This window comes from Cloeon dipterum, chromosome 1 (genome assembly GCF_949628265.1).
Source record: "Cloeon dipterum chromosome 1, ieCloDipt1.1, whole genome shotgun sequence".
Classification (NCBI taxonomy): Eukaryota; Metazoa; Arthropoda; class Insecta; order Ephemeroptera; family Baetidae; genus Cloeon; species Cloeon dipterum.
In genome coordinates, this window is record NC_088786.1 from 16,445,136 (window position 1) to 16,467,329 (window position 22,194).

Sequence of the window (22,194 nt, forward strand, 5' to 3'; positions counted from 1 at the left end):
AGCTTGTATTGTCTCTAGTTGTAATTGAATACGGTACCTCAGAGCACTGACTGAGTGGCCATACCAGATGTCTAGCTGGTCTGCTCGCGAAAATGGCAAAACAGCGTGAAAGATGCACAAGCTGCTCGGTCGCTATCGGTGCCGTAAAATGGCTTTTGTTGCTAGGGCGGCGGGAAAGCAGCAAAAAATCCATTCCTATGGTCTCCTGTTAATATAGCCATGGAAGGGAACATGCTCAAAAGGGATGAGCAACAATTCCAGATAAATGAAGAGCTGGAATTAAGAACGAGACTGCTGATGAAAGAGGCAGAATGCATTCTGAAGGTTGAAATGCGATTTATTATTTAGCAATTTCCTTTATTCTTTAAAATTTAATTGTTTTGTCAAAATATATAGAGCTCACACATTTCTTTAGCATAGAAACCATATTTAAAATTTATCTATTTTAAAAATATTAAAACCATGGCTGCGATTCGTCCACTTGCAGGAAACTCCTGGACAACTCAAGAAGGACAACGCTCAACTGTCGGATATTGCTTCTAAAATATATATACCGATCACTGTCGGGTGCGTGCTATCTTTCCACACAAATAATCGATCATCATCTTAACCCACAAAATTTTATAATCGTAGTTAATGAACAAAAAAAATTTCCAGAGTTGAAAATAACGACCTTCCCAAAAAAAGCGCTGAGAAACCTCTAACTTCGCATAACGATTTCCATTCAGAACCAGAGTTGAGGTTCCTTCGAGCCAAAGTAAATATCCTGGCAGCTGAGATCGAAAAGCTTAAAGACGATGGGATAAAAAAGGTTTAAATAATTATAGCCCTTCCAAGTCCCAGCTCGATAAGTTGCAATTTAAGGTCGATGAGCTGAAGTTGATGGACTCAAATTTGCAATCGCTGAAAGAGGAGCGGAACAAAGCAACGCAACAACTGTCGGTGGCCGAAAATAAAGTGGCGAGAGCGCAAAATGCGCTCTCTGAACAATCCAACAGCATGAAAATGCTTGAGTCGATTAAAACCAAACTGACACACGTAAGAGGGCAACTAAAGTCCCTATAGATGTAGCAAACGTTTCTGTAACAGGATTTAGCAGCGGCCAAGAAAGAGGCGAAATTGTCCTCTCAGCACGCTACGACGATGGAGCTAAGAATGAATAGAGCGCTGGAAGAAGTTGAAAATTTGAAAACAGCATTACATATGAGAAGAGGACAGGATAAGGTAATGCCTATTTATCCAATTTTAACAGTGCAGCAGAAGTATTTAATTGATTTCCAGGAGGAGCAGGAAATGCAGAGAAAAACGCTGGAGAGCCAAACTGCAATGATCCAGAAACTGGAACGGCAGCAGGCAGAATTAGTCATGGCTTTCCGCAGACAACTTGTGCTTTGCCATAACCTGCAAAGGCAGAAGGAGCTTCTGGCCGCCACTGCGGCACTGAACATTGCGGACTCAAAATTTACCGACATGCTGCAAGGCACACGGAGCAATCAGTAATTAAACTTCAGTCGATTCTATTTACAATTAAATTTATTCGATTTGTGAAAATCATTGTTTGGGGGAAAGATTTGATTTTTAAAATTGCAAGGACACCGCAAAACAAAAAAATAAGTGCATTGACAATTAACAAATAAATCGAAAAGAAATACGTTTTTTTTTAATTTGTATCACCCTGACCTCTGCAATTATGACTTTTTTTTAGACAAACCTTTTGTTCTCCTGGGCATAACATTAATCTGTCCCGAGTTTCGCTAAACTAGATGAGATTAAGTGGGTAAAAACTATAGGCGCACATGTACGTTTAAGGCAAGATATAAATTAGCTTTAGAGGCTGCCGCAAAAAGCAAATATGAGGCTGTTCAGTTCATCAGTTAGGTAGCCAGCCACCTTGAAACTCAACTGCTCCAATTTAGATAAAATAGTTTTTATGGTTAGATAATTTTGAATTCAAATCCTTTCCTTTTAGCACCCTCAGTCAAACCTCACGCCAAGTAGCTGTATGTGTCCTTCTGGCCCTCGGTTCGTTCCAGATACTCCTTTTCGATCAATATGTCAATACATTTCTAAAACAAAACTCAATTAGTATTAAGAAAATCATTGAATATTGAAAATGAGTACCTTAATCACATGAACTCTAGGCTTAAATCTGGGTGAGAGCTGATTCAATACTTCTGCAACTAGCTGCTGATGTTTGAGGACCTTCCGCATTTTCATAATTCGCACCACGGCGGCTTGAATGAGGAGTTTCCGGTCTTCCTCAATATGCTTGTGGGTAGCCTCCTCCTCGACTCTCAATTCAGTTTTCATCGGCACGTTGATGTTCACTCGCAATTTTTTGCTACAATAAGATTTGAGAAGTTAGTGTAAAGATTGAAATTTCTTACATTCAAATTCTAACCACATTTAAATCATATATTGAGCAATATTTATTGATTAATCTTTAACATTATAGATTATTAATTTATACACAGTGATCTGCTTTTGATATAAACTCATTTTAAATTATGGCGTAGCAACCGCTCGCAGTTAAATTGTAACTATGAAAATGTCTTACTTGTTGTAACCCAGGTAGAGAGACATAACCGAACTGCTTTGAAGTTCCGACTCATCTTCCTCTGTGGTCAGCAATTTCGCTCGTAGCAGAATGCACACAACCTGCATAAAAGGCTACTTAAAAAAGTTCTAACATATTAAAAAAAATCATTACCTGAACCAGAAAATCGTGTTTGATTTGAGTGTGCTCCTCTAGCTGCCCAAGGGTCCATGAGGAAGCGCTGTTGAACTGCAGAAGCACTGCCATTTGGAAAGTGGATGCTTGCAGCGTATATCTAGAATATAATGCAACATAAGCAACAAAAATGCGTTGGCCAAAAAGGACGAACCTATTTTTGAAGCAGTTGGTGACCAACTCGCCCTTGGACATGTTGTACAGCCAGCTGAGTTTGCGGCCAGAATGCTGCGCGCTGTAGAAGTTGGTGAACCTATGGACGCTACGCTCCAGCTCCGTGGGGAGTGAAAAGCTGAACGACTGCTGGAAGGGCCAGGAGCCCGAGGACAGCACCTGGATACTGAAATCGATGTCCGGGGTCTCATTGGTGTTCATTAAATGCTTCCTGAACTGCTCGTTCAAATCTCGTGAAAGACCAATGTCCTGGAACATGCGTTGCAGCTTTGAAGTGTACTCAAAGCCGCAAGCCTGTTTCAGTTTAGAGATCATTGATGACTCAGCATCATCGCTTGCTGACATGTGCTGAACCAGACGCTTTGCCAGCATTTTCGAGTAGAACTTCTGGAAGACGTCCTTGTCTTCTATGTACTTGAACACGACCATCTGAAAAACTCTGATCAGACTCGACTCTTTACCAACTTTGGCAATGCATCTTACCACTTGGTTCAAGGTATCTTCTAGCTCAGCTTCCTCGGGATTCTTCGAACTCTTCTTCAGCAGGTGGTCGCAGAACTTTGCCAGCAGCTCTGGCGACTTGGACGATGCGTTGGCACTCCTGGTGACAGCATTGATGTTGATGAATCGCCCACAAGCTTTGTCAAGAGCAGCCACGAAACCAGAGTCGTTATTGAACGCGGTCAACACCAACGCGTTGTACTTCTTGTGCACGGCTAACACGGTGCTGACATAAACCTTAGGGTCCTGGAATGAGTATTTCGTTAGAATAAATAAAATTAGGAATAGCTAACAGGGCCTACATTGACAGCAGACTCGCCGCACTTCTCAATGGCTTCCAGGCCTTGAGTGTAAATGTGTTGCTCAAGCAGAGTGCGCAGCACACCCAGGCCGTCCGCGATTCGAGCCACAAGCGAATACATTCGTCCCAAGTCATCATCCTTGTTCTGGTCAAGGAGAGCTTTGAACTCTTCATGGAACAGCTCCAAATGCTTCTGGATGAGTTCGTTTTCGCACGTCTTGGCCAGGCGCTCCAAAGTTGTTTCATGCAAGTACACCTTCACCCTTTTCTGTTCCTCGAGAAGGCGTTGCTCGGCCTAAACAACAGTGTCTTGATCAAACAAGTGAAGAAGCTGGCAACCTATTTGCATTCATCATTTTACACCATATACAAAATTAAGGACAAAATACCTTCATTACTAGCCCATTAATAGTGAAAGCGTTTTAAAAATTTAACTATTTCTTACATCAAATATTAGGATAACAATAAATTTTAATTTGTATTCATTACACTAGCCTTTAGCTCAATAAACGGAAATATTATCCCCGCAGACAAATTTCAAGTCGTTTTATATTAACTTTTCCAAATATTGGAAACTAATCGTTACTACAATATCATCCAGATTTGGCTGCTCTTTAGTTTAGATGTTGGTAAAAATTTGCTTTCAAAAACTTTGGTTTAACCTATTCCAACACCGATTATATTGTATTCGCGATATAGTATTTCTTAATTTAAATTTCTGGGATTAGTGGTACACTTTGCAAATTCCGCAATTAAATAAAATTGTCCTATGCAAATTTTAAATTTGTATAGGCTAAGTATATCAAATACCTTTTTCATGTACTCGGTGAAAGGATTGTGGAGCAAGAAGTCGCTGCTTTCCCTAGAGTAGAAATGGGCAGTATCTTCGAAGAAGCGGTCTTCAAATGAATCTTTGTAAACAGAGAGAATCGGCCCTCTGGCTCCAGGGTCCTCATCATTGAGCCCAAGCTCAACGTAACAGTTAATGACACCGCTAACCAGTCGAGTATTAATTGTCTCTCCATTGCGTTCACGATCGATGAGTTTCAAAACGGCACTGGTCACTTGCTTATTCAACTTGCTGAAGAGGTATTCCCTCCACGTAACAAGGGCTAACTGGTAAATTTCGAAAATCCCCTTTCTTCCTTCCTCACATTCTCTTCTAACCCAGTGTCTGCAAAATTAATATAATGTAACTAATAGCAACAATGAATCCAATAAAATATTTACCAAATAACTGATTAAAAACAAGTATTTTTTTCAAAAAATATTAATTTGAAACCCATAAGGTCCGAGGTGTTAAACCAAACAAACCTATTAAGGTATGCGCAGACACCATTGAGAACCTTGGAGCTAAACTGGTACTCTTCCCACTGTCGTGTGTAAAAAGTAAGTACATCTTCATCCATAAGGTCATTTCCATCCTGTGTTAAATTATGAATTTTTCAGTAACATTTTCAAAAGGATATGGTGGCTCACGCACTTCTAGCAATTTGACAAGATACTTTTTCAGAAAATCCCTAAGCCTCTTGTAGAGTTCCAATCCAACTAACTGGGCACCACCAGACATCTGGGTCTTCTTATTCTTGCTGAGAGCCCCTGTTCGGCTCTCGCTTCTGCTTGCACTGTTGTTTTGGTTGACATTCGTGCAGTAATTATATACATGCCTGAAAACGAGTGTTTAAGGGATAAATTTACTTAATATAAATTCAATTACGTATAGAGCTCCATGTATCTTGTTTTGGACATTGACTTTCTGCTGTAAACCTGCTCGATACCTTCCCGCAGGTCACCCCAGATTTGGTCCAGTTCGGTCTGCTTGGACCCTGTGGGCACTTGCTGCTGACTGCTCTTGGCGGCAGACATCTTCAGATCGTTATTATCAGGCAACCCCACTGCAAATCCTGAAAGAGTGACAAACATGAGTCATTTTGACGAACACTCATTCCGGTCCTTGCTCCGTCGGGCAATTTCGAATTAAATTACGCAGTGTGCGAGCGAAACAACAAAATGCGGACAGCGAGCCCTTGTGCCTATTGAGTCTGATATTATTGCGAAAAGGACAAAGAACTTCATTTGACTTCAAACGCTAATGGGAATAGGCGAGAGAAACTAGCTGAAGGCGCTGCGCCAGTGTCCTGAGCACTTCGCACTCCGACGATTTAGGTGCTCAGAAAGTGAAATCTATTCCATGCGCTCTACCTCAAGAGTGTATTACGAAAGCACCTTATTAATTTACACCTTTCTAACGAACACGAGAAGAGTCATACGATTTGGAAAACATGCTTGTTCTTAGCGTGGCAAGCGGACAAACTAGAAAATTAAATTTACGTACGCTTGCCAGATATTTGAATACGGAAATAAAGCACGGCCTTGCTGATGTAGCCCAAATGTTTATTATAAAATGGCTTTGTTACGCACCGTTCAATTGATCATCAGTCTCAAAAATCTCAGTCTTGCCGGAGCTCCCTTATATCTGCTGCGTGATTTCACGATTATCAAACAGCAAACTAACACATTACACGAGCATTTGGCCTGTAATTAGGTCTCAGCGCAAATAATCTGCAGAACTAGAAGGAAAATCCCGTTCCGTTGTGAGATGTGGTTCTTCCGCAAATGAATTCTTGTCCCAGATGTACTTCAACCTCTTCTCTACTGCTATAGGCTACCTAGGTTTTTCCGCGAAAATTTAAGTAGTATTGAAAACATTCGAGTAATCTGTTTGCGTTCTCTATCCTTTATCTTGCAAATTTTCCTGCAGTTTCTATCTACATTCTCTCCCTTGAAACATCAATTCTTGTTTTCGCTTTTCAAACATGAATATTCAGCTATTGTCCAGATTTAAATTGTGAAAAATAAATCTTTTATCAAAGCACAGAAGTATCGGAAGTATCAAAGTCCTCCAATTCATGAAACTGTAATTCATTGGTGGAATTTTAGCCAATAGAATTATATTTATACAAAATTTTACACTATGATTGGCCATTGGGAATGATATTATGATTATGTCGCGCGTTGAGCTGACTGTGCATAGCCATTCATTGGTCCTGTTTCTCCCGCGAAGCTACGATGCCACCAATAGGGTTTATGAACTGGAGTGATCAAAGACAGGTTCACTTGTCAAACTCCCACTCCCATGTGACGGCCGTGACGACAAACAAACCAATAAGCGCAGGTCACATTTTAGTAGCCAAAGCAAGGAAATTCTTGTTCGCTCCACAGGAAAGCACAGAAAGCAAGCAGAGTCAGAGTCGAAACAGCTACAGCTACGTAATTTCAACAGACGTAGAAGCGGCCTAATCTAATTGGACTCGAAAGATTGGGATTTTCCATAAATCAATTCCAGCAACCATTATGTCCCAGAAAAACCGTAAGCGTTTTACATCGACCGAGCGTCCAACTTAAATTATGAATACATACATATTATATTATTTGTGTTCTCGAACAGCCCAGTTGCACACGTATTTCAACTGCATTTAACTTTTTGGATCGATCGTTATTGTCGTTAAAATAAATTTTGTTTTCCAGTGGTCGCGCATTGACAATGTCATAGTATTACTTTGCAATTTGTGATTATGTACTTACATCTGGCGATCGCTGAGGAAGTTTAGGCATTATATCATAGATAATAATTTACAATGAGTAAAGAGTCTTGGCTTTCTTTTCCTTAAAAGATTTACTTTATTTTAAAATCCCGTTTCCAATTTTTTGAAATATTGTATTTAAAAATATACTCATGAATATAATATATCTAATAATTTAAATCTAACTTTACTTCCTTCAAATCGCTTTTAACTCTCTAAATTGTAGTAGGAAATACATTTTTATTCCTTATCATGTTTCGAGTTTGAGGGATTAAAGTGACGTTGTTGGGGAACTATAAGGGAAGTAAGAAAGTTTTTATCTTTTCGAATAACGACAACGAGATATCAGAATGACGTCATTTGGCTCATAATGAGTCATTATCATTAATTTATTGTTGAAAGGTGTCAAAAAATTGCCTACAAAATTAGCTGTGAAAACTCAGAAGCATGAAATTTAATCATAAAAGAGCTTGCAAGGGCTGGTGCTGGTAATATATTTTATTTTACAAGCGTAAAGAGCTTTTTTAGTGCCATGCTTGGTTAAATTGCTCCTATCAGAATAGCAATTTTAAAAATTACAATTATGTAACATTGGTTTATATACATCTATACAAAATTTCATTACACACTCCTCATAACATCATTTGGCTCTTTACAGATCCTCAACCAATGGGCATGCCTCAACCAGCTGGTAATTATTTTTGCTCACAACTTAAAATATGTTTTCATGTTTGAGCGTGAAAGTTATAACATGGTTTTTAAATAATTTATTTGTAGGAATGTATCCGCCAATGCAACAACAATATTATCCTACTGCCCCTCCAACTTACGACCAAGCAATGACGCATCCTGTCGCAGACCCTGCAGCTCACCACGCCCAGCAGTCTGCTGGTGGATGGGTAATAGTTGTACACTATTTTCTTTCCTTATTAAGCAATGAATAATTTTGAAATTTTGTATACTTGTGTTGTTAAAAGTCTCAGTCTTTGCGTGCAATGGCCCAAAATCAAGGTCGAATGATATAAATACACCAACTTTGCAGATGGCTGAATTTTTGGTACCATTTTGCACAAGGCTCAATGCATTAGTCTGAAAATCGATGATTTAAATTAACTCAATTTATTTTGCATTGAGGGCGAGTGTAGCCATTGGGCTCTGTGCAAACCAAGTACAGTCACAGTACCAGCTATTGCCACAAGGCAGCGTTTTTCGGCATTATGCAAGAAATCTTGGTCTTCTGATAATATTTCCTGTCCTGTGAATTCAGTAACTCAAAGAAAATCTGGGCTCCTGCAAAAAAACACTTTCGGCCTTATGATTTTGGGTCGTGAGGCACTCCTGTTGCGTGTCGCGCTCCGCGTCATACAACCTTACAACTTAAAATTAAATCAAGAGATGCATTTCTGATCATAATTGAAGCGGTTGGAGTTGCTCATTAGAGACCAATTTCAGATGCAGCCGCAACAGCAACCAGGCATGTACCCCACATACCAGGCAGCTGCTTCTGCCGCTTCTTCTGCCCAGAACTATCAGCAGATGCAAGCTTTCGGAGGATATCCCGGTGGATTTGCACAACAGCCAGCCTATTACCCCCAGGTGCCCCAGGCTCCGTACCCGACACATGTCCAACAGTCTAAGCCAACAACGCTTGTGATGCCTGTACGTGTCCATTTCCCCTAGTCTTTGAAAATGATTTCTTAATAACTGCTCTGACCAGGGGGTTGCCGCTTTTGACGGAGGCGCAAGATTCAACAGCATCAGTCAGCCGGTTGTACCCCCAGCGCCACCAGGCATTGCTCCCAATTCGGCTCAAATGGCTTCCATGGCTGGCCACAACGTAGTTGTAGGACAGAAAAAGGGCAACTTCTTCACAGGCTCTTCTTCAGGCGGCGGAATGACTTTTTGGTAGATTCGCCAACATTCCACATGGTATTGCTACCTGAGTATCTTCCATTGATTCATTTTATTTGTTTATTTTAGCGGGTCTATTTTGTTGTGCTGACCAAATTTTATAGCGTAGCACTCATTTTTAGTCATACAAAACTATTCAAGCACCGCAACTGTGACAAAATCTACTGTGAATGAAGAGTATTGTATCATTACCTAATGAATGTGATCGTGTAATTTAGGATACTCTAGGCGCATAATGTGTATAATTATTCTAATAAAACTTGATTTGATTCTGGTCTGAAAAATATTCCCTCTTGTTTAATTAATGCATACTTCCAGTGAGGATGTAAACAAACAAGTTTAGTTAATCATTGCTATAAATAAAATGAGATAAGCAAAACAGGAAACAGGAAAGTTTCAGCAAAAAATTTCCAAGTTGGAAACCAAAAATATGATATTTATCACATAAATTTCTCGCACCCTCTATTGACAAAAAGGCGAGTGATACATTCACCCCTTTTTGCACCCCCTCCATCCCCTTGCTGCTGGAGCGCAAATTGGCACAGTGAGGAAGGCGTGGCGTTCTCCAAACAGGCACCACCACAAACGCAGGTCGGTCTGTGGTTTCTCGCGGGCAGCCTAACCAGTATGGCCAGCCGCTGATTGCGAGCCAAGGGGAGACATGGTCGAGGTGCCGAGCCGGCGGGAGGAGCTGCTCCAAGGGTTGATGGACAAAACCCGCTCTGGTCTGCAGTCGGTGTTGCGGCCGTCGACGTCGAGGACACGGCTCTTCAACGGACTCAGCTCGCGCCTCGAGTCGGCGCTGTCAATCCGATCAAACAGCTCGGACCTGCAAACGCCTTGCGAGGAAAAGCCGCAAATTGAGTGAGTTATTGATGAAGCATATGGTAAATTTTCGATCTAATTTCGCAGCAGCGTCAGCAACGAGAACCCTGAGAAGGAGATACGAGTGAACAGTCCCAACGGGTCCATTGTGGCGAGCGGCGCCGATCCCTTTGAGCGCCTCACTTACAAAATTGGCAAGTCGGCACCTTTTTCTTTGGTGATTGATCTCATTGAAATGAAAATTTGCCACACAGATGCACAAAGCAGTGGCTCCGACAACGATGGATATGGGCCAAGCACTCTCAGCGTTGAATCGGATAAGAAGCAGTACATCCAATCAGGTGAGTGTGCAAAAAAAGAAAAAAAGAAAAATAATAATAACAATTAAAATATCTGGTGAGAAGAGCTTTGAGTTTTAGATGGGGTTTTTCGAGAAATATTCGACTATTTTTAGAACATTTTTCCTTACAAATTAGACAGTTTCTGGGCCAATTTTAATGGTTTTGGAGACATCGTTTCAGCGCAATTAACACGCATGTTAAATGTCAAAACCTTTGCATTTTAATTGAAAAAATCTTACGTGAGAGTGTGATGAATCAATATATAATATCAAGTTAATTTATCACTTTCATTTATTTTTTGATTGAATTTCAATATTATACTGGACGTCATACATAAATCTTGGAAAAATCATTATTTCATCTTAGAAATTTCTTCATTTTTTATAACATCTTTTAATTTATACATTAAAAATAAACTAAATGAATATAATATGTGGGAGTTCGCTAAACTTAGTTTTTCAATAATATTGTCAAAATTTTACTTTTTCTAATGCAAATAGGTTCGGAGGGGTCGATCCAGTCATGGGCTTCAAGTTTGAGTTTGGATTCACAAACCGATGAAGCGACAGTGGAGGCCATCGAGTTTATGAAAATTTTCGTGGCCACGTTGTTCAGTGATAGCAACTCAATAAATAGGGATCAGAAAGCTGCCTTCGGTAAATTTGCCCAGGTTGGACAAATTGATGGATTGTATGGATTGAAAATGTCAAATTACAACTAATTTATTTTGCAGGATGAGCCTGGGAGGCTGTGGTTTGCCCGGTTTGTCAATGCTCAAAGAGCACAACATAAAAGAGTGCCTGAATCAACCTTCTTCAGCCTGGCTCAGTACTTTGCCATAATTTTATTTGAGTGCGCTGACTCGGACGACTTTGGGCCTGCTAAAACCTTAATGAACATGTGTTTCACCTTTTATTACGAATGTAAGCATTGGTGAAAACTTAATGACAGTCCACTGAGCGAAATATTGCAGCCAAGGGTCCGCCACCAATGCGGCAGTACATATTCACTGTGCTCAAAGATCAGCCCATCTTTCATTCGTTGCGCTTTTGGAACGCAGCCTTTTTTGAAGCGCTGCAAGGGGAAAGATCGGTCAGGCCAGTGGCTACGAGAGAAGATGTTCTCAACAACCAGATGGAAGCAATCACAGATGAGAGAGCATATCAGGAGAACATCACTTTCGGCCAGTTGGGGTGAGCAAAATAATATCTCACGTAAAGTTGTCATAACTTGTAACGTGATTTTCAGCACGTTTACAAGCAATATGCATGCCTTTGGGCTGACGAAAGATATGTTAATGGAGTTCTTGAGAAAACAGTGCACAATCGCTAGTCTCAGCGAGGGTGAGATTTTGTATATCTGAATTTGTCAAAATTGTGACTGTTCTACGTTTAGAGCAAGAAAAAATGCTGCGGGATAACTTAGACGATTTGTATGTCACGGAACCAACATGCCAACCTACTCCAACAAAGTCGCTTTGGCACTCCTGAATTGCTTCTTTCCAATCCATCTTCCCCAGACTTCGAATTAGACATTTAACTTGAAAAAATTGATTAATAATTACTACTGTAATAATATCAATCGAACGAGACCTTGAAATGCAATTAATGCGCCTTGAACTTTACTTTTGCCTATAGAAAGTAGAAATAGTTATATAAACTGGAAAGCAACTAACTATAGTGGCCGTCATTTTTGTTCATCGACAATAACACAATAACTATCCAGAGCCATTTAAATAATGAGCTCCCAGAATAAATCATGCTAACATGTTATGACTATAGCTGATAATATAATAATGTTGCCCTGTGATTTTTTTTAATTGCAATCATGGCGAATAAAGTTTTCTATCTCTGCCATACAGTGGGATTTTAATTTCTTCTAAAAGACACAACCAACGTATAATAAGGCAAATATATTTATCCTCGTAAACAATGCAAAACATTCTCGCGAAGTTTTCCAGTCAATCAGCACATCATGCACACAAAATAATCGAAGTAGTGGTTTAATCATCGTTTCCAATTATTGCTCAATCAACTATCCACGCTTTCGTTTTACATTATTTGCTGGAAAGTCTTTGATTAAAATAAAGTTACTGGATTCGAATCAAAAATTTTGGTACGCATTTTTTTAATGATACCGATAACAAAGGCAACGTTGAACAAGGAAACGTATTAGTTGCCATCGCAGTAACAGTAAATAAGGAACACACACCCAACATCAGAGAATACAACGTAAATTACATGGCGCTCGCGTCTTAATTATATGGTGAACCAATATTGATCACGTCTAACATTGCCGGGTTGACTTTCATTATCATCATCAATGTGAATTCCACTCAGCAGAGAGCATTTTAACTGAATCAACCCAAATACAAAAAGCAGATATTTTTCTTCTTACAAACCAGCAAAATGTGTGCTCGATTAATTTTAGTCCCAACGTGCGTTTTATCACTTCACTTGCGTTTTCAAGTGTTGCAAAAATTCATAGTATGAAAGTGACGACTCCGAACGATCTTCCAGCAGGTATTGCAAAAATCTGCTACGGTATTTGCTGTCCTCTCTGCAACAGCACACACCAAGATGCAACATGAGTCAAAAGATGGTTTGGCATGCAAGAAAAAAACGTTTACCCCCAGCACAGAGGGAGAAGTGGAAAGATTTTGGCGATCCTTACCTGATAATTTGGATGGATGGCTGGTATGGCTTGATTTCCTGCAAGTAGGTTACAAAAGCCCGCAACCGCTCTGAATCCTTGTTGTCCAAGACAGGAAGCTCATACATCACATCAGGTATGGCCTCAAATGATGGCGCTCCCAACAGAACCCTGCACAGCGCAGGATTTATGTGGCGCAGAACGTACATGATCAAATTGTCGCCAGTGTCAATGAGGAAGAGCCCTTTAGAATCAAACTTCTCGGCAGACAATTGTAGCCTTGGAGGTTGTGGGATGACTTTCCCTTCGATTTCCAGAGCTCCCTGAAAGACAAAACAATTTTAATTTTCTACAAAATCAAATATATTTGGTTAAAAAGCAAAGAGCTAGCAGTGTGATTGACAAATTGTGGAAATTAATTTGATAGAAATTGAAAATAAACGGGAATATGTCCAAATTACTACCTTGAAAACAAGGTTAGACGAAAATTAGTGCTTTATGCAATGCTAAAGTGGACGAACCAAGAAGTAATTCTGACTAAACCCCTTCCAAGCCAATTATATTTTTCACGTGATTTTCAAATTTGATAGAAAATATTGAAATCTATATCATGGCAAGTTGTTATTCAAATTCAAAATAATGGGTTGTTAAGGCGTCAGGATACATCATTGCTTGTCATTTCATCAATTTATCAAACAATGAGCCATTAATATTATTTATAGTTCTTTCAAATATCAGTTATACGAAGAACCTGTATATGCAAATTCATGCTAATATATCCCAAAATATCTCAGTTATAAATTTATCATCAGGGAATATTAATTTTAAAATTTATAATCACTTTCTTATGTTGTTTAAGGGTTACTTAACTTTGTTAATATTGGGGACAATAAAGTGACTCAAATTGAGTCACAACCGATTAATTTTTAGGTTGGTGAAGTCACGTTTAACAACATAGAGACAAGGAAGATGCAAAGCCTGTTAAGGCGAAACAATTAAACGTAGCGCGCCGCCAGAACTGCAAGTCATGAACAAGACCATAGAATAGACCAAAAATAAAATCGGTTCTCTTAGTGACATGATTTTAGTAGAGGTCTCAGCCAGCCGCGCTGCGCCAGCAGACAAATTTTGGGTCACGTGGGCAGCCGCCACGAGTCTGGCTAAGCTGCGCCAGCCGCGGGTGAAAAAGGGTCAAAAATTAAAAAAGGTGCAGTAGAAAAAATGTCTACCGGCCCTATAGATTGTAAAGCACAATCAAACTTCACGTTTGAAATATTATCAGCCGCGCCAGCTGCTGGTGAAAATGGCCAGCCGCCGGTCAAAAAGTTAAATCTGGTCCCGCAGCCGCCACCTTAAATTTCGCGGCTGAGACCTCTACATTTTAGTCATTATACTTAGCAAATTCAAATAATCTTTAAGCAACGTTACGTTACAACTCAATAGAATTTCTTTGGAGAGCGTACATCATAGACATACTGTTTAAATTTAGGCTGATTAAAAAAAACTAAAGCAAAACTTGAAAAATTAAAACAAATTTCTTCATATAACACAAAAACTTTGTGCGAGTAGAGAACCAACTTGTTTTACGAGTAATTACAGCTTCGTTCCAAAAAATCCACTAAAATAAGGAAACATACCTCATCAGTCAGACAGTGCAGAGGGTACAAGTCAGGGAAAACACTTTGCATTAGAGCGCCAAGTGGGAGTGACTTGAACTGGCACATGGCATAGACTCGGTCGTCGATCCTTACGTTTGAACTAGCCCTAAATGCAGGCTGCAAAAATGAATGACAGCGATAAGAAAAGTGCATCAGGATTTGATTGAAGCGTCTTACATGTCTAAGCAAGGCCACAATGTACAGAGGAAGCAGTCTTAGGCTGTGGGGCGCCATAAGACCGCTTGGACCACCCATGTTTTGAGTCGCTTTGAAGGTTGACAGAACGTCTACAGCAACATTGATAAATGCTTCTCGTGCGTCAGATAGTGACGAAGCCTGCGAGCGGTCAACAGCTGTGAAAGGGTTGAGGGATGTTTAGAATACGACCCACGCTTAGCTATAGAGATTACAAACCCATTTTGGTTAAAAGTCCAACAATACACTGCTGATCGGCAGAGACTATGACATCATTGATGTTGCTTGCGATCGGCAGACACATCGTGTGCACTCGGATCCGCCTTTCACCCTTGCTTGATGTGTAGAGCAATGCTGCTTGGAGGCAGACATTCTGAAGGTCGTTCAGATTTTCTTCAATGGCCAGCTGCATTCCGAAACCCGAGTCTGGGCTGACATTTGGCAGCGAAAGCAAATCCGTTGATCTCACAAAGAAATTTCCATGGAATGTATGGATACCAAGGCCTCTGCAAAGAGTCGATTAAATTTTGTGGAGTAAGTTAAAGTGAGCGCAAACCTTGTGCACCTAACTCTCATCACAGCCTCAAAACCAATTTTTCTGGTCAAATATCTGCGGAAACAGCGTTCCAGTTGCTCCTCATGCAGTTTGCTGGCCACATGGAAATCTGGGAAGTGGTGAATGCATCCGCCACTAAATCTCGCGATTCCACCTAATATACCCATTGTAGATATGACAAAGACAAACAAACTCTGACGACATACTTATAGTTGCCAAGTCCGCAAATTGCGAATTTAGCAGGAATAAATCGACGGCAATCTGAGATGCTGAACATTCCAGAGCAAGCCTTTTGTAGAAATCAATCGCAGGGCTGAGCAACGGAGATGCGTCCTTAGCGCCACCTGACGATCGAGCTTGCAGAGCACCAGGGCCTAATCCAGGCAGAGTGACTTGGAAAACGGTGACGCGTCCTCCAGTTGAGGACTGCATATTTCAAATCTTCAATAAATTTCCACGGGCATAATTCCCAAAACAATTTACCATGAGTTTGTAAGATGCCTGCAGTGCAGCTCCAAGGGCTGAGCTGGGCTCTGGGTTTCCTTGGAACTTGTTGGGCAAATCCATCAACAGTTCTCGAACCAAATCTGTCGCTTCATGCAGGTTTACAAGCAGATTTGCAGGACACGGGAGGAAGATTTCTGCAAAAACAACAATCAAATCCAAAACGGGGTTCTCATATTATAATGTTACCATCGATGTCGCCAACTACCATCATGTGAGGCTTTTGAGCATCTTCTACGAGTTCGTAGAAGTGAACAGAGGAGTCGTAGGTGATGAAGCCAACATGAGTCCTGCTATCTCCAGGCAGGTTATCTAACTCTGCCAGGAGAATATCACACACTAGCTTCAAGTATCCCGTCTCTATCGCTGCTCTCGACACTTCAAGAACGAACAGGTAAACCGCAGGCTGTGGAGGCCGCACCATGTACTCTGAAGGGGCAATGAACTCAATGGTAGCAGACTTGACCTCAGGCCTCCTGGAAGGCTCGCCGTATGTTTTACTGACAGGGTCGTATTGGAACTCATCAGGGACTAAAAGCAAATGTTCTGGGTCAAATTGTGCTCAAAGAAATATTATGCAAAACTTACGCTCATTGACTCTGAAGCAGATGTTGCACTTCCACCGACGATGATCGATAAAATAGACAAATGGATTTATGTACGTCCGACAAGCACGACACCGAACGATAGTGTTACATTGAATGACGGGAAGTTGCTGTAAGTTGAAAATATTTTTCAATATGGTGAAATAAGATAAAACACGACGATGAAGTCAGATGAAGATTTAACAAATAATACGCAGCGCAATAGAAAAAGTTTGAATTGCTTACACTTAGGTCCTTGAAAGGATGAATTAGTATTCCAAGAGGTAAGCGTGACTTGTCCAAGAGGGATTTGGTCTCGGGGATTTTAGTCAGGGTACACCTGAAAATTCTAAATACACAAATTCGCTATTAACGATGTGATATTGAATAGAGGACAAAATCATACTCAGGACTGCAGTTCTGGGCGTCAACAAACGTGTGCTGAAGATTGATGGAGGGCGCCTCTATTTTGGTTGGTGGCAAAATGTTCCTATTCTGCAGCAAGTCGTATGAATCCATATTGTTGCCCCAAAGTCTATTGAAGCCTTGTTGAGTAACGGACATGGAGCCCATCTGCGACGTCAGCCCGTCCATAGATTGTGTTGTGGGCTGAGGGAACACTCTATGATTTGGGTAGGCAGGTGATTGAACTTGCTGGGGCTGCGGTGGATACCGATTCGCCATCGGGGCAGGAATTTGGTTGCCCGCGGGTGGTCGCTGCTGCATTGGCGAGAACGTCGGCGCACTCGTTGGCTGAGGTGGCACCTGACTTGATGGAGGAGGCATTTGTGGTGCAACAGGGCTCGAGATGGGAGGATTGGGTGTGTGCATGTTGTAGAAAGGAGTGTTTGATGGTGGACCTGCGTTTGTTTGCGGGGGGCCCTGTGGAGAGGTGGGTCCTAAGAACGGAGGCATTCTCACAAGGGGTCCTCCGAGGCTTTGTGGAGGCCTAGGCGGTCCTCCCAGTGCAGGGGAGGAGTTTTGACCAGGGTAGGGAGCATTTTGACCAGGTGGCAAAGTGGGCGGTCGAGGACTGGTCATTGGTTGAAAACCCATCGGCTGCTGGGGGGGTCCTGAGAATTGAGGCTGGGGGGGTCCTGAGAATTGAGGCTGTGGGGGTCCTGCGAGTGGTGGTTGCGGTTGTCCAGCGAATGGTGGCTGAGTTCCAGCAATGTCTGTGTAATAAACAGGCGTTATTTTGTAAAAAAACGTCCCGATTCAAGATAAATTTTACCTTTGGCATTGCCCATCATCAACGGCGAATTTCTGTTTGGGGAATCCATGGGAACTGGAGATGGCCTCACATTTTGGAACTGCGGAGGATTTTTTTGAGGTCCGTTCATGAAAGGAGGAGGCGGGCCGTTGACAGAGGATGGAGCAGGAGGAAAAGGCCCACTCTGGGGGTGCCTCACTTGGTGCCCGTTCACAGGCGGAGGCGGTGCTTGTAAAGGCTGGCCCCATGGGGGCTGACCATTGGGAAGGGTCGGCATCTGCGGTCTTGCAGGCGCTGCAGACAAATAACAAAATAATTTCGTAACGAATCGTCGTCTTAGAGTTGCATGAAAAACAGAAAACAAAAAGCATGTTAGAATTTCTTACCTGGAAAAGGGGACCCTATTGAGGAAGGCCCATATCTGGGGTCCATTTTGATTCAGCTGCTATGCGAGTGGCACTTGATAGACTGAAACAAAAGTAGTGACACATTGCAGGCTGTCATTTTATCTTCCACGTCAGTTAAAAATTTTGGGTGCTTCGTTGATTAAAATTTGTACTGAAATTATACTCCATCCGCAATAAAGGAACGTTTGAAATACTTCTTACACGCTATCAGATCACAGAGATTTACCAACGCAGCTGATGCGTGCTTGCCTAATCCGTCAAACGTGCGAAACAGAACTAGCAATGTCAACAGCTACACACTTCAGCCCAGAACACCTTGACCAACTTTCGGTGTCAACTGTTGGAGTAACTGACCTTTAAAGCGGCCCGGTGATCGCGGCTCTCGGGAGCATGCAAGCTGCAGATTTGCTCCGGACCCAGTGAATGCCGACAAAATGCGATTAGCTAAATAAAAATTATGCAAAACGACCGACGACTTGTGCCGTGTCTACCTTTGCCCTCATTCTTCGCGAGCAACTCATAAATGCAATGCATTCATTCATTTGTTTCTCCTTCCACATCACCAGTACAGCGGGAAATTTGAATAATGTTATTATTATTTTGTTTTTCTATTATTTATTTGCAGTTTAGAAAACAAATGCAAAGAAAAATATAAACTGATATCGAACAGTTAAATTTAAAAATATTTTTAAACTAAAAGAATGGTCAGAGTAATTCCTACGTTATTTTTCTATTTCTGCCAGTCGACAAGCGACAAGGTAAAAAGCAAGCAGATCAACTTTCTGGCAACCGGTATGTATTACAAGCAAGTTCTAGGTTGGTTAATCGTTAAGTGTTAAGTAGAGTTTTCACCGTTACCGCTTCGTCTCTGCGCTGCTCAACACCTGAATGGTCAGCGATCAACACAGGAGACTAAAAAATTCGACCTCACTCTCGCTGGTCATCTGCTGTGGCACTTTAGCGGCTTCTTTTCGTGATAGCAAATCGACGCAATTTTGATACGCGACCATGGAGGTAAATTACTAGCTGAACATTTTTTCAGAACATACTCCCTGTGGATAAAGATCGTCTCCTCAGTGCAGAGTGGCATTTTCATGTGCCTGTGTTTCTTTTTCAACTTTTCTCCTTTTTGTAGAAAGTTTGATGTTAATATGGGCTGATGCTCCAATTCTAAGAAGATGGTCAGTCCATAAGAAAGTCAATCTTATACACCCAAAACGATTTTGTTCGCGCTTATCTTGGTTTTGATGGACTTGTTTATGTAATTTTTGCAGATTGAAGTTTTGAGTACTTCGGGATCGAAACCACTTTTCACCTTAACTGGAGTGAGTATTCATTTTAAAACTATTTTAATATGCAGTTCCAAACAAATTTCGTACCTAACAGGAAAAATAAAAATATTTCCGTTTTTTTTAGTATAATTCTTGAGAATGACTGGATAGTAAAAAGGATAGTGCAATATGTTGCCCTTGACGAGAGTGACATTGCAGGTTTCTCCGGTTTTTTTACTTTATTAAAGACCAATTCAGGTTGTATGCTTATCCTCAGTATTAAAATAATATGTCATTCCTCTGTTATGAAGCTACATACAGGGAATGCAAAATGAATTCTTAGAGCAAAATTTCCTAAAATGTTAACTGCTGAAAATTTGCAGTCAGCTTTATTTGTACGCTATGTGTTGCGTATGGGAATAAATGCAAATCATTGTTCACAAAACCCATGTTCACGACCTCCTCAAGGACTTCCACCGAATTTATCTCTCAACGTTTATTTTCTCACCACGTAATGAGAATTGAACTAAAAAAAAACTTATTCCTGCAGTTGGCGCCGTCAACAACAATTAAGGAGATCAAGGATCAGATCTACAGAAAGAAGAAAGCTCTGTATCCTGAGAGACAATCCATCAGGCTTGAGGTTAAAGGTTCCAGCCTGAAGGACTCCGAGCCCATCTCCTCTTTTGGACTGAAGAGCGGTGCCAAGATTTTCCTGAAGGACCTAGGACCCCAAATTGGCTGGAAGACGGTCTTCCTTGCGGAGTACGCAGGACCTCTTTTCGTCTACCTTTGGTTCTACACCAGGCCTTGGTACTTCTATGGAGAGGGTGCTGCCTCACAGCCCATATCCCAGTGCACAAAGTAAGAAAATGATTTTTTCTGCTTGTCTAATTAAAAATAACATTAATTGCAGAGTCTGAAAGAATATTCTCATCTCATGAGAGGAGTAATACTTGTAGCTCTTAAGCTAGAGAAATTAAACTGGAGGTGTTCAATTGGTATTTTTTAGGATTGCTGCCCTTTGCTGGTCCGTTCATTATGCCAAGCGACTTTTCGAAACTGTTTTCGTCCACCGATTCTCCCATTCCACCATGCCAATGTTCAACCTGTTCAAGAACTGCTCTTACTACTGGTTGTTCACCGCCTACGTCGCCTACCACGTCAACCACCCCCTGTTCACTCCTCCTTCCGATACCCAGATGTACGTCTCCCTTGGATTATTTGGGGTAAGATGGAAAACACACCAAAAAATGAAATTGGCTGAACCATTATTGTTTCTCCATTTAGGTCTCTCAACTTGGAAACTTGAGCATTCATGTGGCCCTGAGGAACCTGCGACCTCCAGGCACTACTGTCCGCAAGATCCCCATGCCCACGTCGAACCCCTTCACAGGACTGTTCAATCTGGTGTCTTGCCCCAACTACACCTACGAATTTGGGAGTTGGGCTTCTTTCACAGCAATGACCCAGTGTTTACCAGGTAAGGATACATTGGAACAATATGAACGCGTTTGAAAGCAGGTTGCAAAAGTGCTCACAAAGTTATTGCAAGAATTTTTTAGTAAGGAAAAATATTCAACTTGAAATTGAAGGGAGATGATTGTTAATATTGAAAATTGAAAGGAAGGGAATCTTTATCAGATAGAAACACTCCTGCACATGAGGATAAAGATTGTGTTCAAATTTTTTTCAGGAAAATAGAAATGAATACCGACAAATTAGTTATTTTAAATTTGTTTTACGAAACGATTTAACAGTTTTGGAAAAAAATGGTTGGCAAGAATACGCCACACTTTATAATATTTCTTATGCACATATCATTGGTGGGTTAATGCGCCAATGCTATCAGATTTTGAGAAAATCAGTGATGATGTTTTAAATTCAACCTAACTACTGTGCATTTATAATGTTCTAAACCTTACATTATTTGGCATCGTAAATTGACGAAGAAAACCACGCATAGTAAGGACAAATTTTTTAAATAAAAAATATTGAATTTTCGTTTCAACAGCAATAAGCTGAACTCGGTTTGCATAAAATATTTTCCATGTAGAGAAGATTAAATTCAAGATTAGAAGAGAAAAGCTAAAAATTTGTAAATAGACGTTGATGCCATAATATGTTTGCGGCTGCAGACATTCAAAACTTGTGGTAATAGCCAATAGCACAACGCTTGCATTCTTTGATTATTCATTCAAATTTGAGAGCACGTAGAGTCAAAGAACAAAACTTAATATGACGTGTTATCTTTCAGCTGGCCTGTTTGCTCTTGCTGGACTCTACCAAATGACCGTGTGGGCCATTGGCAAACACAAACTGTACAAGAAGGAGTTTTCCAACTACCCCAAGGGTCGCAAAGCTATTTTGCCTCTGCTGATTTAAATTGAGGACAAAATGCTTTGATTGCTGCCTTAGTCTCTCTATTTTTGTTACTCAACTCCACTCTTTGGCACAGCGACCTTTAGTAGAGTTGTCAGTTCAAATCATCATTGTTGTTCAGCATATTTTGTTATTGCATTCCAGTAGCTTCGCTCATTTGACGTAAATGGTTTTGAAGAGGCCCTTGACCAAGCTCAATGTAAAGCTTTCCCGTGTTAATTATTTGGGTTAGGTTGTGCCAGTGTTTTGGTTTCTATGTCACTGTACTTTGTTCTAAATGGATTAATAAATAATTGCTTTATTACTAGCATATTGAGTTATACTTTTACCATCAATCAGCAATATAGTGAGGTCGTCAAGAACTGAAAAACAGCATTTCTGTTACGAGTTAGTGATTGGATATC

The 22,194-nt window shown here is 40.8% G+C and overlaps 6 protein-coding genes across 9 annotated transcripts; 4 read left to right on the forward strand and 2 right to left on the reverse strand.

Annotated features, from left to right (window-relative positions):
- The first annotated feature begins 15 nt into the window (after positions 1–15).
- Positions 16–1,838, forward strand: LOC135934494 (testis-expressed protein 9-like). The gene is made up of 6 exons (XM_065476282.1): positions 16–324; positions 488–567; positions 658–811; positions 865–1,038; positions 1,090–1,224; positions 1,282–1,838. Exons 1-6 carry the CDS (start codon positions 220–222, stop codon positions 1,498–1,500), a joined length of 867 nt encoding a protein of 288 aa, XP_065332354.1. The 5' UTR covers positions 16–219; the 3' UTR covers positions 1,501–1,838.
- On the reverse strand, positions 1,516–6,390 carry Cul1 (cullin 1). 2 transcript variants are annotated; one of them, XM_065476281.1, is made up of 12 exons: positions 6,129–6,388; positions 5,425–5,611; positions 5,191–5,374; positions 5,022–5,131; positions 4,518–4,881; positions 3,709–4,002; positions 3,389–3,652; positions 2,886–3,334; positions 2,711–2,831; positions 2,558–2,658; positions 2,122–2,341; positions 1,516–2,066 (listed from the first exon to the last, which is right to left on the reverse strand). In XM_065476281.1, exons 2-12 carry the CDS (start codon positions 5,571–5,573, stop codon positions 1,986–1,988), a joined length of 2,337 nt encoding a protein of 778 aa, XP_065332353.1. In that variant the 5' UTR covers positions 5,574–5,611; positions 6,129–6,388; the 3' UTR covers positions 1,516–1,985. The 2 variants fall into 2 exon arrangements, with proteins under 2 accessions (XP_065332353.1, XP_065332352.1); XM_065476280.1 differs by having other exon boundaries at positions 2,711–3,334; positions 6,129–6,390.
- A 454-nt stretch (positions 6,391–6,844) lies between these two features.
- Positions 6,845–9,488, forward strand: LOC135933906 (DAZ-associated protein 2-like). Of its 2 annotated transcripts, none has more exons than XM_065475318.1 (5): positions 6,845–7,077; positions 7,950–7,982; positions 8,069–8,199; positions 8,744–8,950; positions 9,009–9,488. In XM_065475318.1, the coding sequence occupies exons 1-5, from the start codon at positions 7,062–7,064 to the stop codon at positions 9,198–9,200; spliced, it is 579 nt and encodes a 192-aa protein (XP_065331390.1). In that variant the 5' UTR covers positions 6,845–7,061; the 3' UTR covers positions 9,201–9,488. The 2 variants fall into 2 exon arrangements, with proteins under 2 accessions (XP_065331390.1, XP_065331391.1); XM_065475319.1 differs by having other exon boundaries at positions 6,851–7,077; positions 8,069–8,190.
- A 144-nt stretch (positions 9,489–9,632) lies between these two features.
- LOC135933901 (uncharacterized protein KIAA0513) lies at positions 9,633–12,226 on the forward strand. The gene is made up of 8 exons (XM_065475314.1): positions 9,633–10,066; positions 10,118–10,221; positions 10,282–10,368; positions 10,869–11,038; positions 11,102–11,291; positions 11,342–11,561; positions 11,617–11,711; positions 11,764–12,226. Exons 1-8 carry the CDS (start codon positions 9,864–9,866, stop codon positions 11,856–11,858), a joined length of 1,164 nt encoding a protein of 387 aa, XP_065331386.1. The 5' UTR covers positions 9,633–9,863; the 3' UTR covers positions 11,859–12,226.
- A 39-nt stretch (positions 12,227–12,265) lies between these two features.
- On the reverse strand, positions 12,266–18,671 carry Sec24AB (Protein transport protein Sec24AB). Of its 2 annotated transcripts, none has more exons than XM_065475305.1 (15): positions 18,492–18,671; positions 18,117–18,198; positions 17,752–18,024; positions 16,924–17,692; positions 16,764–16,866; positions 16,522–16,648; positions 16,123–16,464; positions 15,913–16,070; positions 15,636–15,855; positions 15,430–15,583; positions 15,093–15,379; positions 14,856–15,031; positions 14,658–14,795; positions 13,042–13,343; positions 12,266–12,927 (listed from the first exon to the last, which is right to left on the reverse strand). In XM_065475305.1, exons 2-15 carry the CDS (start codon positions 18,160–18,162, stop codon positions 12,816–12,818), a joined length of 3,207 nt encoding a protein of 1,068 aa, XP_065331377.1. In that variant the 5' UTR covers positions 18,163–18,198; positions 18,492–18,671; the 3' UTR covers positions 12,266–12,815. The 2 variants fall into 2 exon arrangements, with proteins under 2 accessions (XP_065331377.1, XP_065331378.1); XM_065475306.1 differs by lacking the exon at positions 18,492–18,671 and adding an exon at positions 18,339–18,361.
- A 320-nt stretch (positions 18,672–18,991) lies between these two features.
- Sc2 (trans-2,3-enoyl-CoA reductase Sc2) lies at positions 18,992–22,098 on the forward strand. The gene is made up of 6 exons (XM_065475315.1): positions 18,992–19,151; positions 19,412–19,462; positions 19,959–20,272; positions 20,421–20,637; positions 20,699–20,891; positions 21,666–22,098. The coding sequence occupies exons 1-6, from the start codon at positions 19,146–19,148 to the stop codon at positions 21,791–21,793; spliced, it is 909 nt and encodes a 302-aa protein (XP_065331387.1). The 5' UTR covers positions 18,992–19,145; the 3' UTR covers positions 21,794–22,098.
- Positions 22,099–22,194: the final 96 nt, after the last annotated feature.